Genomic DNA, 16,697 nt, shown 5'->3' with positions numbered 1-16,697 from the left:
CACTCCATTGTGCTGACAAACCCACATGTTCAGAAATCATTTGTTTTAGTTTAGTTTAGTTTATTTGTTTACAGGGTCAATGCACACTAATAAACATCACTGTAAAATGTGCCAGAATTAGCCAAGAATGGCTATTTTTCATCCGTAGACCCCTTACAGAATGTTAAAAAGTCACATCTAAAATAGAAGCACAACATTAAACATTAAATACACTTTCATATCAAAAATACAGTTAAAAAAGTAAAGAAAAGAAAAGAAGAAAAGAGAAAAAAAACAACAGACTGATGGCAGCAGAGGACAAAAAGCCAAAGACAACAGTACAAATGTGTCAAGAATACAGTACTAATGCTGACAATGCTGATTTGTCAATAACCAATTTTTAACATGAGACTGAAAAGTGCATGATCTTCTCATTGTTGGTGGGATGGAGTTCCATTCCCTAGCAGCTTTCACTGAAAATACAGATTGACTGAATTGACTTTTTTTGAGAGGAATAATGCAGTCTCCTCTGTCACCTCCTCTAGTAGTTCGGTGAGCGGTCGTTCTAATATTTACAAACTGATTTAATGGTGAAGTCGGGTTATGTAAAGTCTTAAACATTAAACAGATATGTACATATTTAATAAAATTTTCCCAACTAAGCAGGTTGTATTTCTTTAATATTAAACAATGATGATATTGAACTGATTCCTTATCAAGGGTTTTTAATGGATTGTTTGTATAAAGATTGTATCTCAGAAATACAGCCTACAGCTAGACAAATGAGTGTTGAGAGCAACAATGTTGAGTTCATCAACTCTTAATAAATGCGGTTCAGCAAATTTCAACTAACATTGAAACAGGAATCAGCGAGTGAGATATTTCCACACAGATTTCACAACAGGTTGAGCTATAAAAAAAGAAAATAAAATAAAACTAAAAACCAGTGGTCATAAACAATCATACTGAAGTAAAAGTACCAATACTTGTTAAAAAATGTAGTGCAAATACACTAAAATTATCTGCTGTAAATATTATACAATTATATAAATAATATATATTATATAAGTATTACACTGTGACAAGCTGATATGTTTACATGCTTTATGTGCAGGGATGTGTAAACGTAATATTCTGTAGTGCATTTAGTGATCTTCCTACATTCGTTTGTTTCTTCTATTGATTGTTTGTTTTGTTCTTCCTTTATTCATTCGTTTGTTCGTTCCTTCCTCCATTCGATGTTCGTTCATATTTTTGTTCCTTCCTGCTTTAGGCCCTTTGTTCATCCATTGATTCATTTGTTTGTTTGTTCATTCTTTGCTTAGTTTGTTCAGTCCTTCCTTGAATCCTTCCTTCATTCATTCGATCATTTCTTCATTCCTCCTTTCATTAGTTCATATATTTTGTAGCTTCCTTCATTAGGTTCTTTGTTCATTCATTCATTCATTTGTTCCTTCATTAGTTTGCTCAGTCCTTCCTTGAATCCTCCCTTTATTCATTTGATCCTTCCTTCATTAGTGCGGTCCTTCCTTCATTCAGCTCTTCCTTCCTTTCTTCATTAGTGCGGTCCTTCCTTCATTCAGCTCTTCCTTCCATTCTTCATTAGTTCCATTTACTGATTGTTTAAGGCTGTTTGGTGATTTCAGTCAGTCAACATCCTTCATTTTCTCATCGGTGACACGCAGTCTATAAAAGCTCTCGGGTCATTGTGTGTAAAGATTTTGGACATCTTCTAGGACATTTTTAATGCTTCAAAAGGTTTGCTGCATTTATAAATCGCCCATGTCTTGATGTTGTTCAGTAAGATGTGATTTAAATTCTTTGTGTGATTTGATTGGACAGGAAATGTGATATATTGTGTTGTAGGTCATTAAACAGGTCTTAATTTGGGCGTCAAAGTGGCTCAGTGGTTAGCACTGTCGCCTCACAGCAAGATGGTCGCTTGTTCGAGTCCCGGCTGGGTCAGTTGGTGTTTCTGTGTGGAGTTTGCATGTTCTCCCCGTGTTGGCGTGGATTTCCTCCGAGTGCTCTGGTTTCCCCCACAGTCCAAACACATGCATAGGGGAATTGAATAGGCTTAGTGTTCTGTTATGTATGTGTGTGAATGCATGCGTGAATGGGTGTTTCTTAGTACTGGGTTCAGGCTTGGTTAATTAAAGTAGCCTTTATTTAAAATAGACTTGGCTACAGCTGTCCAGCTGCTCATTAACACACATTTCTAACCAGCCAATCACATGGCGGCAGCTCAATGCATTTAGGCATGTAGACATGGTCAAGATGATCTGCTGCATTTCACACCGAGCATCAGAATGGGGAAGAAAGGGGATTTAAGTGACTTTGATCGTGGCATGGTTGTTGCTGCCAGACTGGCTGCTCTGAGTATTCAGAAACTGCTGATCTACTGGGATTTTCACACACAACCATCGCTAGGGTTTACAGAGAATGATCTGACAAAGAGGAAATCTCCAGTGAGCGGCAGATCTGTGGGCGCAAATGCCTTGTTGATAAGGTCAGAGGAGAATGGCCAGACTGGTTCCAGCTGATAGAAAGGCAACAGTAACTCAAATAAGCACTCGTTACAACCGAGCTCTGCAGAAGAGCATCTCTGAACACACAACACGTCCAACCTTGAGGCGGATGGGCTACAGCAGCAGAAGAGCACACCGGGTGCCGCTCCTTTCAGCTAAGAACAGGAAACTGAGGCTACAATTCACACAGACTCACCAAAACTGGACAATAGAAGATTGGAGAAACGTTGCTGCTCTGATGAGTCTCCATTTCTGCTGACACATTCGGATGCTCAGCTCACAACCGATGCTCATCAACAACATGAAAGCATGGATCATCCTGTCTTGTGTCAGCGGTTCAGGCTGGTGGTGGTGGTGTAATTTTTTTTTTCATTTTTATTTATGTTTATCTATCAGTGTCTCTTCTGATGGCTACTTCCAGCAGGATAACGCAGCATGTCATAAAGCTCAATCATCTCAGACTGGTTTCTTGAACATGACGATGAGTTCACTGTACTCAAATGGCCTCCACAGTCACCAGAGCTCAATCCAATAGAGCAGCTTTGGGATGTGGTGGAACGGGAGATTGGCATCATGGATGTGCAGCCGACAAATCAGCAGCAACTGTGTGATGCTATCATGACAATATGGAGCAAAATCTCTGAGGAATATTTCCAGTAGCTTGTTGAATCTCTGCCACCATTAAAGCAGATCTGAAGACAAAAGGGAGTCCAACCTGGTAGTTCACAATTGTGTCAGAGATCTGTAATCAATGAAATCATGAAAATCCAGTTTTCACTTGCAAAAGACAAAGAAAGCATTCAATAAAATCAGGCCACTTCAGTGTTAGAAAAGATTGAAATGAATTTATTGATTCACGTTTCTGTAGAGAAATCATCGTTACATTGTTTATCTTGATCTCCAAAAAATGAAGTAATCATTAAATCAGCAGAAGACGCTTCACGTTTACTTCAAAATAAATACATCATCTGCTCTCTGCTGCAGTAGTAGACGTCACTTGCAGGGCGGGGGAAAAATACTACTTTAAAACCTGCACTACAAACTGCTCTAAGTACAAAGACTTAAAAATGACAGCAGGCAGGACGGGCCACACACAGACACAGGACGGCGCCAGCACAAGCCCTTTATATCGGAGCAAACAAGGGCTTCACGTACACTGGTTACACTGTCCCATAGGTCACGGCATTGAGGCGTAAGAACACTGGAAACTCATCACGGTTTCTTTGTTTACACTCGGCATATAATCACACACACACTCACAGGACACTTCATTAGGTACACCTCACTACAGTGTGCTGTTTATATTGACTGCTACGATTTAAGTGCTTCCTCATGAAAGAATACTATAGTAAATGTATAGTACTACAGTGTTATTGAACCAAGCTTCAGTGAAGCGTATTTCACTGTATTAAGATTATAAATCTCTGTTATTGAACGCTCCAGCATACTGAAGTATTAACTAAACTGTAAAAAATGGCCATGGCAGATTCAACTGTTTATAGTAATAGAATTTTTGTTACCATAGCAACTGTTGAATCACCACGACAGATTAATTTGTTTATATTACTATAGTTGTTACCATAGCAACCGTAGAATCACCATGACAGATTAATTTGTTTATACTACTATAGTTGTTACCATAGCAACTGTTGAATCACCACGACAGATTAATTTGTTTATACTACTATAGTTGTTACCATAGCAACCGTAGAATCACCATGACAGATTAATTTGTTTATATTACTATAGTTGTTACCATAGCAACCGTAGAATCACCATGACAGATTAATTTGTTTATATTACTATAGTTGTTACCATAGCAACCGTAGAATCACCATGACAGATTAATTTGTTTATATTACTATAGTTGTTGTTACCATAGCAACAGTAGAATCATTATGACAGATTAATTTGTTTATATTACTATAGTTGTTGTGTTACCACAGCAACTGTAGAATCATCACAACAGACTAATTAGTTTATATTACTATAGTTGCTGTGTTATCATAGCGACAGTAGAATCTATAATTGTTGTTACCATAGCAACTATAGAATCACCATGGCAAATTCATTTGTTTATATTATGGTTGCTGTGTTACCATAGCAACAGTAGAATCTATAGTTTTTGTGCTACCATAGCAACTGTAGAATCACCAGAGATTAAGGGGCCGATCACACCGAACATGTTTTTTGCGTAGAGAGGCACCTTTTTATATGGTTTATTAACGGCTGCGAGTGTTTTCCGCACTGCTTATGCACCCTGCGCGCCTCGCGTTTTGACCGCCAGCTGCGCCTCGCATTTTTGCCCTTGTGTGCTGTGCACTCGCAGTTGAAAAAAAGTTAACTCTGAGCGAAAAAAATGCGTTACGTCAGTCACGTCTTTTTCATTCTCCAATTAAATGAAAGCAGAGACGGGTTTCTGTTGAGGCACCTGCAGTTTTTGTGTAGTCAAGACAATAACAAAGACTTTTGAAGATGGAGGAGAGACTTGTGGTTGCTGTATGACTTCACAAATCTTGAATATCACAATAATATTTAATATTAAAATTATATTAATATCAACAGCAATACTCAGCACAATACCCAGCTGATTTAGTCGTTGCCTAGCGACATGACAAAAGTGCACCGCTACTTACTATAGTTTTGGTGTTACCATAGCAACAGCAGAATCTATAGTTGTTGTGTTACCATAGCAACTGTGGAGTCACAACAACAGATTTATCTGTTTATATTACTATAGTTGTTGTTTTACCATAGCAACTGTAGAACCACAACAACAGGTTAATCTGTTTATATTACTATAGTTGTTGTGTTACCATAGCAACTGTAGAACCACAACAACAGGTTATTCTGTTTATATTACTATAGTTGTTGTGTTACCATAGCAACTGTAGAATCACAACAACAGGTTAATCTGTTTATATTACTATAGTTGTTGTGTTACCATAGCAACTGTAGAATCACAATAGATTAATCTGTTTATGTACTATAGTTGTATTATCATAGCAACTGTCAAATCACCATGACAGATTAATATTTTTTTTTTACTATAGTTGTTGTGTTACGATGGCAACAGCAGAATCTATAGTTTTTATGGATCCATAGAAACTGTAGAATCACCACAACCGAACTATTCAAATTCTTTATTACAGTATGGTTGAAAAACACTATAATATTTACTTTAAATCACTGTAGTTTTTTATGTGGGCTGTAATGTTGCTAAATTAATAAAAACTTTTTACAATTCGTATAATTTATGCTTAACTTTGGACTGTATTCTGAAACACAAAATGTCCTATAAAAATAGTGTCAAGCAGCAAAAGTAGTATATATTCCATCTATAGTTTTATTTTAATGCTAAAATATAAATAAGCCACTACTGTTATCTATGAAATCTCAGATTTACTTTTCAGATTTAAAATAAAATATGCGTAGCCACACCCCTCCAACCGTTAGTTTGCTAAAAGTGAAAGATGAGAGGTGGGGCTTTACAAATAAAACCCCACCCCCACTCCATGCTCAATATTCACTCTCAGTCGGAAATACATCATCATACTGAAATAAAAGTCTGCAGAATCTTCTGGATCACTCCGACTTTAAATGAATTGAATCAAACCTTATGATTGGCTGATTAGATATTTGCATTGATGATCAGTTAACAGGTGTACCTAAGAAGTTGGCCGATGAGTGTATAAACACACACACAGACGCGCACACACAGACACACACACACACACACACACACACACGCACACTTTTGAACCTCTGGCTGTGAGTGCATACTTGTAGAATCACATTTAACCACAGTAAAGTGTACTGGCCGACTGAACTCTACTCTGATACTTGCAGATTCACAGACCCTTCCCTTCTTGCCCCCCCTCTCTCTCTCTCTCTCTCTCTGGAGTTTTTGGGAGGTGGGAGAGTGGAGTTTTCAGGATCTATTTACATCACTTCCTGTAAGCACTGAATCAGAACGGGACGTGTCTGTGGGCCTCTTCATATGGATACCTCATATTCTCTTGTGTCCTGCTGAATATAAACACAGCCACATATACATATCGGTTACAATTATGAAGCAGCTTTCACTGTTTTGAATGCAAAAAACAATAAAAAAATATTTATATTTGTGCAAAACCCTGTTATACAGTACCGAAATGTTGCTAAGAGTTGCTAGATATGTGTATGGCCGACAGGGCAGTGCTGAATTGATGCTAGGGAGTTGCTAAGGTATTATGGGAGGTTGTCAGGGAAGTGTTACATTGTTGCTAAGGGGAGCAGAATGATTGCTAAAGAATTGCTAAAGTGTTGTAGGAGGTTGTCATGTCAGTGCTATATTGCTGCTAAGGGGTTCCCGTTTGGTTGCTAAGGTGTTGCTAAGGATTTGTAGGAGGTTGTCAGGGCAGTGCTACATTGTTGCTAACAAGTTTAGAATGGTTGCTAGGGAGTTATTAAGGTGTTGTGAGAGTTTATCAGGGGAGTGCTACACTGTTGCTAAGAAAAGCCAAATGGTTGCTAGGGAGATCCAATGGTGTTGTGGGAGTTTGTAAGAGGAGTGCTACACTGTTGCTAAGAATATCTGTATGATTGCTATGTAGTTGCTAAGGAATTATGGGGTATTGCCAGGAAAGTGCTACATTGTTGCTAAGGAGTTCCTGATGGTTGCTAAAGAATTGTTTAAGTGTTGTGGGAGGTCATCAGAGGAGTGCTTCACTGTTGCAAAGATCTGGATGGTTGCTATGAAGTTCCTAAGGTGTTATGGGAGGTTGTCAGGGCAGTGTTACATTGTTGTTGAGGGGTGCAGAATGATTGCTAAAGAATTGCTATCGTTTTGTCGGAGGTTGTCATGGGAGTGCTTCACTGTTGCTAAGAAGGTCCAAATGGTTGCTAGGGAGTCGCTAAGGATTTGTGGGAGGTTGTCAGGGCAGTGCTACATTGTTGCTAAGGGGTTCCTGATCCGTTACTATGGAGTTGTTAATGTGTTGTGGGAGCTTGTAAGAGGAGTGCTACACTGTTGCAAAGAAGATCTGGATGGTTGCTATAGAGTTGCTAAGGTGGTATGGGAGGTTGTTAGGGCAGTGTTACATTGTTGTTAAGGGGTGCAGAATGATTGCTAAAGAATTGCTAAAGTGTTGTAAGAGGTTGTCATGGGAGTGCTGCACTGTTAAGAAGATCCAAATGGTTGCTAGGGAGTTGCTAATGTATTATGGGAGGTTGTCAGGGCAGTGCTACATTGTTGATAAGGGTTTCAGAAAGGTTGCTAACCAATTGCTAAGATGTGGGTGTTTGTCAGTGGAGTGCTACACTGTTGCTAAGAAGATTTAAAAGGTTGCTATGAAGTTGATAAGGTGTTGTGGGAGGTTGTCAGGGCAATGGTACAAAGTTGCCAAGGGGGTTCTGGATGGTTGATGGGGAGTTGCTAAGGAGCTGTGGGAGGTTGTCAGGACAGTGCTACACTGTTGCTAAGGGGCTGTAGATGGTTGCTATGGAAGTGCTCTCACCCCTCCAGTCTCATAGAGAGGGTTGTCAAACTCTGTCTCCACGGTGATCTGGCTGTAGGGATGCGGATACATCAGAGGAAGTCTCAGGTTTGAATGATATCTGCATCTGAGGAACACACAAGAGTAGAAACAATGCTGTTTTCCCACCTACACATAACATCACACTACAGGACATTACATGCTTTATGAGTGCTCAATAACACACTTTGATTAGAATAAGTATCTCTGAGCAGAGCACGTGTAAGAGCTAATGGCCGGTTGTGCAGTCAGTAATGTTCACCTGGTGATGTAGATGTAGGTTCCTCCGAGCACCGCAGACACCAGCAGCACCAGGATGAATATAGCCAGAGCCAAACTTCCCCCATCAAAAGAGGATTCTGCAGCCGCCTCAGACACTGGAGCACACAACCATTACAGGAAGAGAATTTTACACAGTGTGTCTGATAATATTTGTTCTTCTGGAGAAAGTCTTATTTGTTTTATTTCAGCTAGAATAAAAATAGTTTTACATTTTTTATAGCCATTAAAATTATTAGCCTCTTTAAGCTATATATATATATTTAGATAGTCTACAGAACAAACCATCGTTATACAGTAACTTGCCTAATTACCCTAACCTGCCTAGTTACTCTAATTAACCTAGTGAAGCCTTTAAATGTCACTTTAAGCTGTATAGAAGAGTCTTGAAAAATATCTAGTCTAATATTATTTACAGTCATCATGACAAAGATAAAATAAATCAGTTATTAGAGATGAGTTATTAAACTATTATGATTAGAAATGTCTTGAAGAAATCTTCTCTCCGTTAAACAGACATTGAGAAAAAAATAAACAGGGGCACTAATGATTCTTCAGCTGCATTTAACACTTACCCTCTAATGCATGATTGCCAGAACATTCATGATTGGCTGAAATAAAAAGGACAATATTGGATGAATACACATATTACACACACAAAAAAGCACAAATTGAAATACTAAAAATTACTATGAAATTGCAAGTGAATAAATTATTACAAAAGCATCTGCAAGGAGCACATTGAATTAAATGTGAAATGTTTCATAAAAAGGAAAAGAGAAACAGCAATAATATTAATAACCATAATTATTAATTAATACAAATGTAATAAAAGCTCATAAAATATTTTAATAGTAAAATTAAATCTTAGTTTCTTACAATGTTCATTCACTCTTTCATTTTCCGTTGGCTTAGTTCCTTTATTCATCAGAGGTGGCCACAGCGGAATGAACCACCAACTATTCCAGCATGTGTTTTACACAGCGGATGCCCTTCCAGCTGCAACCCAGTACTGGAAAACACCCATACACACTTACACTCGTACACTACAGCCAATTTAGTTGATCAATTCCCCTATAGCGCATGTGTTTGGACTGTGGGGGAAACCGGAGCACCCGAAGGAAACCCACGCCAACACGGGGAGAACATGCAAACACCACACAGAAGCGCCAACTGACTCAGCCGAGGCTCAAACCAGCGACCTTCTAGCTGTGAGGCGACAGCACTAACCACTCAGCCACCTTATCACCCTTTCTTACAATATAAACAATAAAATATCCTATATTTTAACATGTTTCCCAGTGCTGGGTTGCAGCTGGAAGGGCATCCGCTGTGTAAAACATATGCTGGATAAGTTGGCAGTTCATTCCGCTGTGGTGATCCCAGATTAATAAAGGGACTAAGCCGAAAAGGAAATGAATGAATGAATGATTTTATCATGTAAACACGGTTTCTTTAAATACCCTCACTCTCTCCATACCTCTGCAAAGGGGCAATGGTCCACTCCAAAATGAAGGATTTCCCAGAATGCACTTGATGGCCATTTCACCGATAAGCTCATATCCCTGGTAGCACATGAAGGTCAGAGACTCTCCAGGAAGGTAAAGTCTTTTAGACAGAATCTGGTAGCCATTGTCGGGAAGGCCGGGATTCTCACAGGACACGGATTCTTCTGCTGTTAAACAGAGAAATAGATAGAGTCATGAATAGCTGAGGGAGTGAGAAGAGCTTCAGTGTTGTTGTAGTGAACTCACAGACGCAGTGTGGAAGGTGGGATGTCCACACAGGGGTGCCGGGCTCTCGGCCATAGCAGGTGAGTGTGGCGCCGCCCTGCAGGACGAATCCGGGTGTGCAGCTGTACTGGATGGTGGTGCCAACTAGCAGTTTGGGGTCAGAGAGTGTGCGTGTGGAGTGATCGACATGTCCCGGGTCTGTACAATACATGACTGAATAAAGGAGAGGGAAAAGATACAGAGCTGAGTGAATCTGCACTGAATCTGACTGAATCTGTTTGCTGAATAAGACTAAATGTGTGAATTTGAATGCATCAAATCAAATCTGACTTAATCTGACTGAATCTGAGCATTGAATGCATCTGCGGAATCGGAGTAAATCTGAGACATTCTGCTGAATCTGACTGAACGAGTGAATTTGGATAAATCTGTTGAATCTGGGTGAATCTGAATCAATCTGCACTGAACATGGATGAATCAGCACCAACCTGCTGAATCTGACTAAATCAGCTAGATCTGAATGCAGATAAACTGCATGAACTGGCACTAAATCTGACCGAATTTAAGCAAATCTGACTGAATCTGCAGTTAATCTGAATCAAAATGAGTAAATCCGACTGAATCTGCAGTTAATCTGAATCAAAATGAGTAAATCTGACCGAATCTGCAGTTAATCTGAATCAAAATGAGTAAATCTGACTGAATCTGCAGTTAATCTGAATCAAAATGAGTAAATCTGACCGAATCTGCAGTTAATCTGAATCAAAATGAGTAAATCTGACCGAATCTGCAGTTAATCTGAATCAAAATGAGTAAATCTGACTGAATCTGCAGTTAATCTGAATCAAAATGAGTAAATCCGACTGAATTTGCAGTTAATCTGAATCAAAATGAGTAAATCTGACCGAATCTGCAGTTAATCTGAATCAAAATGAGTAAATCTGACTGAATCTGCAGTTAATCTGAATCAAAATGAGTAAATCTGACCGAATCTGCAGTTAATCTGAATCAAAATTAGTAAATCTGACCGAATCTGCAGTTAATCTGAATCAAAATGAGTAAATCTGACTGAATCTGCAGTTAATCTGAATCAAAATGAGTAAATCCGACTGAATCTGCAGTTAATCTGAATCAAAATGAGTAAATCTGACTGAATCTGCAGTTAATCTGAATCAAAATGAGTAAATTTGACCGAATCTGCAGTTAATCTGAATCAAAATGAGTAAATCTGACTGAATCTGCAGTTAATCTGAATCAAAATGAGTAAATCTGACCGAATCTGCAGTTAATCTGAATCAAAATTAGTAAATCTGACCGAATCTGCAGTTAATCTGAATCAAAATGAGTAAATCTGACCGAATCTGCAGTTAATCTGAATCAAAATGAGCAAATCTGACCGAATCTGCAGTTAATCTGAATCAAAATGACCGAATCTGCAGTTAATCTGAATCAAAATGAGTAAATCTGACTGAATCTGCAGTTAATCTGAATCAAAATGATTAAATCTGACTGAATCTGCAGTTAATCTGAATCAAAATTAGTAAATCTGACTGAATCTGCAGTTAATCTGAATCAAAATGAGTAAATCTGACTGAATCTGCAGTTAATCTGAATCAAAATGAGTAAATCTGACTGAATCTGCAGTTAATCTGAATCAAAATGAGTAAATCTGACCGAATCTGCAGTTAATCTGAATCAAAATGAGCAAATCTGACCGAATCTGCAGTTAATCTGAATCAAAATGAGTAAATCTGACCGAATCTGCAGTTAATCTGAATCAAAATGAGTAAATCTGACTGAATCTGCAGTTAATCTGAATCAAAATGATTAAATCTGACTGAATCTGCAGTTAATCTGAATCAAAATGAGTAAATCTGATCGAATCTGCAGTTAATCTGAATCAAAATTAGTAAATCTGACTGAATCTGCAGTTAATCTGAATCAAAATGAGTAAATCTGACTGAATCTGCAGTTAATCTGAATCAAAATGAGTAAATCTGACTGAATCTGCAGTTAATCTGAATCAAAATGAGTAAATCTGACCGAATCTGCAGTTAATCTGAATCAAAATGAGCAAATCTGACCGAATCTGCAGTTAATCTGAATCAAAATGAGTAAATCTGACCGAATCTGCAGTTAATCTGAATCAAAATGAGTAAATCTGACCGAATCTGCAGTTAATCTGAATCAAAATGAGTAAATCTGACTGAATCTGCAGTTAATCTGAATCAAAATGAGTAAATCTGACCGAATCTGCAGTTAATCTGAATCAAAATGAGTAAATCTGACCGAATCTGCAGTTAATCTGAATCAAAATGAGTAAATCTGACTGAATCTGCAGTTAATCTGAATCAAAATTAGTAAATCTGACTGAATCTGCAGTTAATCTGAATCAAAATGAGTAAATCCGACTGAATCTGCAGTTAATCTGAATCAAAATGAGTAAATCTGACTGAATCTGCAGTTAATCTGAATCAAAATGAGTAAATTTGACCGAATCTGCAGTTAATCTGAATCAAAATGAGTAAATCTGACTGAATCTGCAGTTAATCTGAATCAAAATGAGTAAATCTGACCGAATCTGCAGTTAATCTGAATCAAAATGAGTAAATCTGACCGAATCTGCAGTTAATCTGAATCAAAATGAGTAAATCTGACCGAATCTGCAGTTAATCTGAATCAAAATGAGTAAATCTGACCGAATCTGCAGTTAATCTGAATCAAAATGAGCAAATCTGACCGAATCTGCAGTTAATCTGAATCAAAATGAGTAAATCTGACCGAATCTGCAGTTAATCTGAATCAAAATGAGTAAATCTGACTGAATCTGCAGTTAATCTGAATCAAAATGATTAAATCTGACTGAATCTGCAGTTAATCTGAATCAAAATTAGTAAATCTGACTGAATCTGCAGTTAATCTGAATCAAAATGAGTAAATCTGACTGAATCTGCAGTTAATCTGAATCAAAATGAGTAAATCTGACTGAATCTGCAGTTAATCTGAATCAAAATGAGTAAATCTGACCGAATCTGCAGTTAATCTGAATCAAAATGAGCAAATCTGACCGAATCTGCAGTTAATCTGAATCAAAATGAGTAAATCTGACCGAATCTGCAGTTAATCTGAATCAAAATGAGTAAATCTGACTGAATCTGCAGTTAATCTGAATCAAAATGATTAAATCTGACTGAATCTGCAGTTAATCTGAATCAAAATGAGTAAATCTGACCGAATCTGCAGTTAATCTGAATCAAAATTAGTAAATCTGACTGAATCTGCAGTTAATCTGAATCAAAATGAGTAAATCTGACTGAATCTGCAGTTAATCTGAATCAAAATGAGTAAATCTGACTGAATCTGCAGTTAATCTGAATCAAAATGAGTAAATCTGACCGAATCTGCAGTTAATCTGAATCAAAATGAGCAAATCTGACCGAATCTGCAGTTAATCTGAATCAAAATGAGTAAATCTGACCGAATCTGCAGTTAATCTGAATCAAAATGAGTAAATCTGACTGAATCTGCAGTTAATCTGAATCAAAATGATTAAATCTGACTGAATCTGCAGTTAATCTGAATCAAAATGATTAAATCTGACTGAATCTGCAGTTAATCTGAATCAAAATGAGTAAATCTGACTGAATCTGCAGTTAATCTGAATCAAAATGAGTAAATCTGACTGAATCTGCAGTTAATCTGAATCAAAATGAGTAAATCTGACCGAATCTGCAGTTAATCTGAATCAAAATGAGTAAATCTGACCGAATCTGCAGTTAATCTGAATCAAGATGAGTAAATCTGACCGAATCTGCAGTTAATCTGAATCAAGATGAGTAAATCTGACCGAATCTGCAGTTAATCTGAATCAAAATGAGTAAATCTGACCGAATCTGCAGTTAATCTGAATCAAAATGAGTAAATCTGACTGAATCTGCAGTTAATCTGAATCAAAATGATTAAATCTGACTGAATCTGCAGTTAATCTGAATCAAAATGATTAAATCTGACTGAATCTGCAGTTAATCTGAATCAAAATGAGTAAATCTGACTGAATCTGCAGTTAATCTGAATCAAAATGAGTAAATCTGACTGAATCTGCAGTTAATCTGAATCAAAATGAGTAAATCTGACCGAATCTGCAGTTAATCTGAATCAAAATGAGTAAATCTGACCGAATCTGCAGTTAATCTGAATCAAGATGAGTAAATCTGACCGAATCTGCAGTTAATCTGAATCAAAATGAGTAAATCTGACTGAATCTGCAGTTAATCTGAATCGAAATGAGTAAATCCGACTGAATCTGCAGTTAATCTGAATCAAAATGAGTAAATCCGACTGAATCTGCAGTTAATCTGAATCAAAATGAGTAAATCTGACTGAATCTGCAGTTAACATTGTTGAATCTGCACTGAATCTGACTGCAATAGTCAACATTTGAAGGGGATCATCACCATTCATCAAAGTTGTCCTAAAACTACTGAACAACACCCATTCTTGTCCGAGATCAATTTTGAAAAACATTTTTGATTCACTTTGATGTTAACTAAGTCAGCAGAATATACAGTTAATTTAACTGAATCTGCTGAATCTGACTTGTTCTGCAGCTAATCTGACTAAACTGGTACTGAATCTGAGTAAATCTGACAGAATCTGATTCAATCTTAAATGAATCTGACTAAACTGGCGCTGAATCTGAGTGAATCTGAAATGAATTTGTCTGAATCTGAATTTGGCAAAATCAGCTAAATGTGCAATGAATCTGCAATGAATCTGCACTGAATCCGAAATGAAATGAATCTGACAAAATCTGCAGTGAATCTGAATGAACCTGTAGTGAGTTTACAAACGTCTGCCAGACTCACTCTTCTCACAGAACGGAGGCTGTGTGCTCCAGCTCAGGTCCACCTGACAGATGAGTGTTTCGCTGCCCACCAGGTCGTACCCGGGGTCGCACTGGTATGTGATGTGGGCTCCGCGCACCAGCGCTGCGTGAGACGTGCTTTTCCAGCCGTTCTGAATCTCAGGCAGATCTGGACACGAATCGTTGCGGGACACCTCTGAAAAACAAACAACAATGATTTCACCTCTGCCATTTCCTGCATATTCAGAGACCATTGATGTCATTTAAATTAAATTAAATTAAATTAAATTAAATTAAATTAAATTAAATTAAATTAAATTAAATTAAATTAAATTAAATTAAATTAAATTAAATTAAATTAAATTAAATTAAATTAAATTAAATTAAATTAAATTAAATACTGGGATATCCAATGAATAAAATATTAAATTTGATCCATTTATTGAATTTATATTTGTGATAAATTAATGAACAATTAATATGAATATATCCATAAAATAATAATTTATTCATTTATTTTGGTGCTTTATGTTTGGAGAACATCTAAACAGATAAATGATTAATTTTAAACCAATTTGTTTGCAATGTAGTTTATTAATTTAAAATTTTTTAATAAATTAATTGTCATAAATAAACAAATTAATTACTAATCTCCAACTAAATAAATAGATACTTATGTTTACTGTACTTAATTTTTCCTTTAAGAACATTATCATTAAATTCTGTATATATTATGTTTTTATTTAATTAGATGCATAAATGATGTCTTAAAAATGACATGAGAAAAACATCCAGATTCTTCATTAATAGTAAAGTTAAGACAATTTAATTTGGATTGCTTTTAGATGACTTTTGACTTGTTTATAAGGCACCACATTGTTAAAAATTAAATGTATGAAACATTAGATTACACAAGCCTCACAGCAAGAAGGTCGATGGTTCGAGTCCCGCTGGATCAGTTTCAGTGTGGAGTTTGCATGTTCTCCCTGTGTTGGCGTGGGTTTCCCTTACAGTCCAAACACATGTGCTATAGGGGAATTGATGAACTTAATTGTCCCTAGTGTATGGGTGTGTGCGTGAATGAGAGTGTATGGGTGTTTTCCAGTACTGGGTTGCAGCTGGAAAGGCATCCACTGTGTAAAACATATGGTGGAATAGTTGGCGGTTCTTTCCGCTGTGGCGACCCCTGATAAATAAAGGGTCTAAGCTGAAGGAAAATGAATGAATGAATGAAAACTAGGCCAAAGACCCCTACACACCCCAAAATGAGTAAACAGTTTAGACACAGACAAACACAACCATACAGTTATGAAGTAGAGTGTACATATGACACATTTGTTTTAGGAGGAGGTGTATTATTATTCTTATGATTTATTGAACATGTTATTTAGGTCTGGTAAATAATAAAAACCCCATGTACATCCACTAAAGCAGGGCTGTAACACAGAGGCCGGAATATGACTTGGGAGCAGACTTCAGTCAGAAGTGCACTAACTACTACCCACAACACCACAGGGCTCTCAGAGGAGACTCACACACTTCAACAACAACAACTCACACACTTACAACAGATCCAGAATGAAGTTTGGCCTATTACAAAAATGTGTGTGTGTGTGTGTGTGTGTGTGTGTGTGTGTGTTTATCTGACTGAGTGTGAGTATATGCTTGTAATATGTGTATTTGTGTGTGTGTGTTTATCTGAGTAAGTGTGTGCGGGTGTGTGTGTCCAGGTTAAATGTCTGTGAGTATATATGTGTGTAATATGTGTGTGAGTGTGTTTGTTTATCTGACTGAGTGT

The 16,697-nt window shown here is 37.2% G+C and overlaps 2 protein-coding genes and 1 long non-coding RNA gene across 15 annotated transcripts in view; 1 reads left to right on the top strand and 2 right to left on the bottom strand.

Moving 5' to 3' along the window:
• LOC147842218 (uncharacterized) overlaps positions 1 to 3,348 on the top strand; it is a 167,245-nt gene extending 163,897 nt beyond the window's left edge. Inside the window, exon 2 of the long non-coding RNA XR_015501678.1 lies at positions 3,165 to 3,348. This is a non-coding gene — a long non-coding RNA (uncharacterized LOC147842218). The remainder of the gene's footprint in view (positions 1 to 3,164) is intronic.
• The window catches only part of myo18b (myosin XVIIIB), an 880,426-nt gene that overhangs the window by 591,147 nt on the left and 272,582 nt on the right, over positions 1 to 16,697 (bottom strand). The gene's annotated exons all lie outside the window — the stretch shown is intronic.
• Positions 5,636 to 16,697, bottom strand: part of sez6l (seizure related 6 homolog (mouse)-like) — a 148,887-nt gene continuing 137,825 nt past the window's right edge. For 4 of the 13 annotated variants that reach the window (XR_015501496.1, XR_015501492.1, XR_015501494.1 and 1 more), the window contains exons 11-18: positions 14,901 to 15,095; positions 10,057 to 10,248; positions 9,783 to 9,977; positions 8,878 to 8,913; positions 8,286 to 8,400; positions 8,006 to 8,111; positions 6,176 to 6,536; positions 5,636 to 5,993 (exon numbers count right to left, since the gene is read on the bottom strand). Coding sequence is in view for 7 of the 13 variants with exons in the window: in XM_087271302.1 (XP_087127428.1) it covers positions 6,504 to 6,536; positions 8,006 to 8,111; positions 8,286 to 8,400; positions 8,878 to 8,913; positions 9,783 to 9,977; positions 10,057 to 10,248; positions 14,901 to 15,095 (872 nt within the window). In the remaining 6 variants the exon portion in view is untranslated. Of the gene's footprint in view, positions 6,537 to 8,005; positions 8,112 to 8,285; positions 8,401 to 8,877; positions 8,914 to 9,782; positions 9,978 to 10,056; positions 10,249 to 14,900; positions 15,096 to 16,697 lie in introns of all 13 variants that reach the window. The other 9 variants (XM_087271302.1, XM_087271298.1, XM_087271300.1 and 6 more) reach the window with 3 other exon arrangements.

The sequence above is a fragment of the Danio rerio genome, chromosome 10 (genome assembly GCF_052040795.2).
Source record: "Danio rerio strain M-AB ecotype USA chromosome 10, GRCz13ab, whole genome shotgun sequence".
In the NCBI taxonomy this organism is placed as follows: Eukaryota; Metazoa; Chordata; class Actinopteri; order Cypriniformes; family Danionidae; genus Danio; species Danio rerio.
Note: the sequence above shows the minus strand (reverse complement) of the source record. Positions and strands in the feature narration are given on the sequence as shown.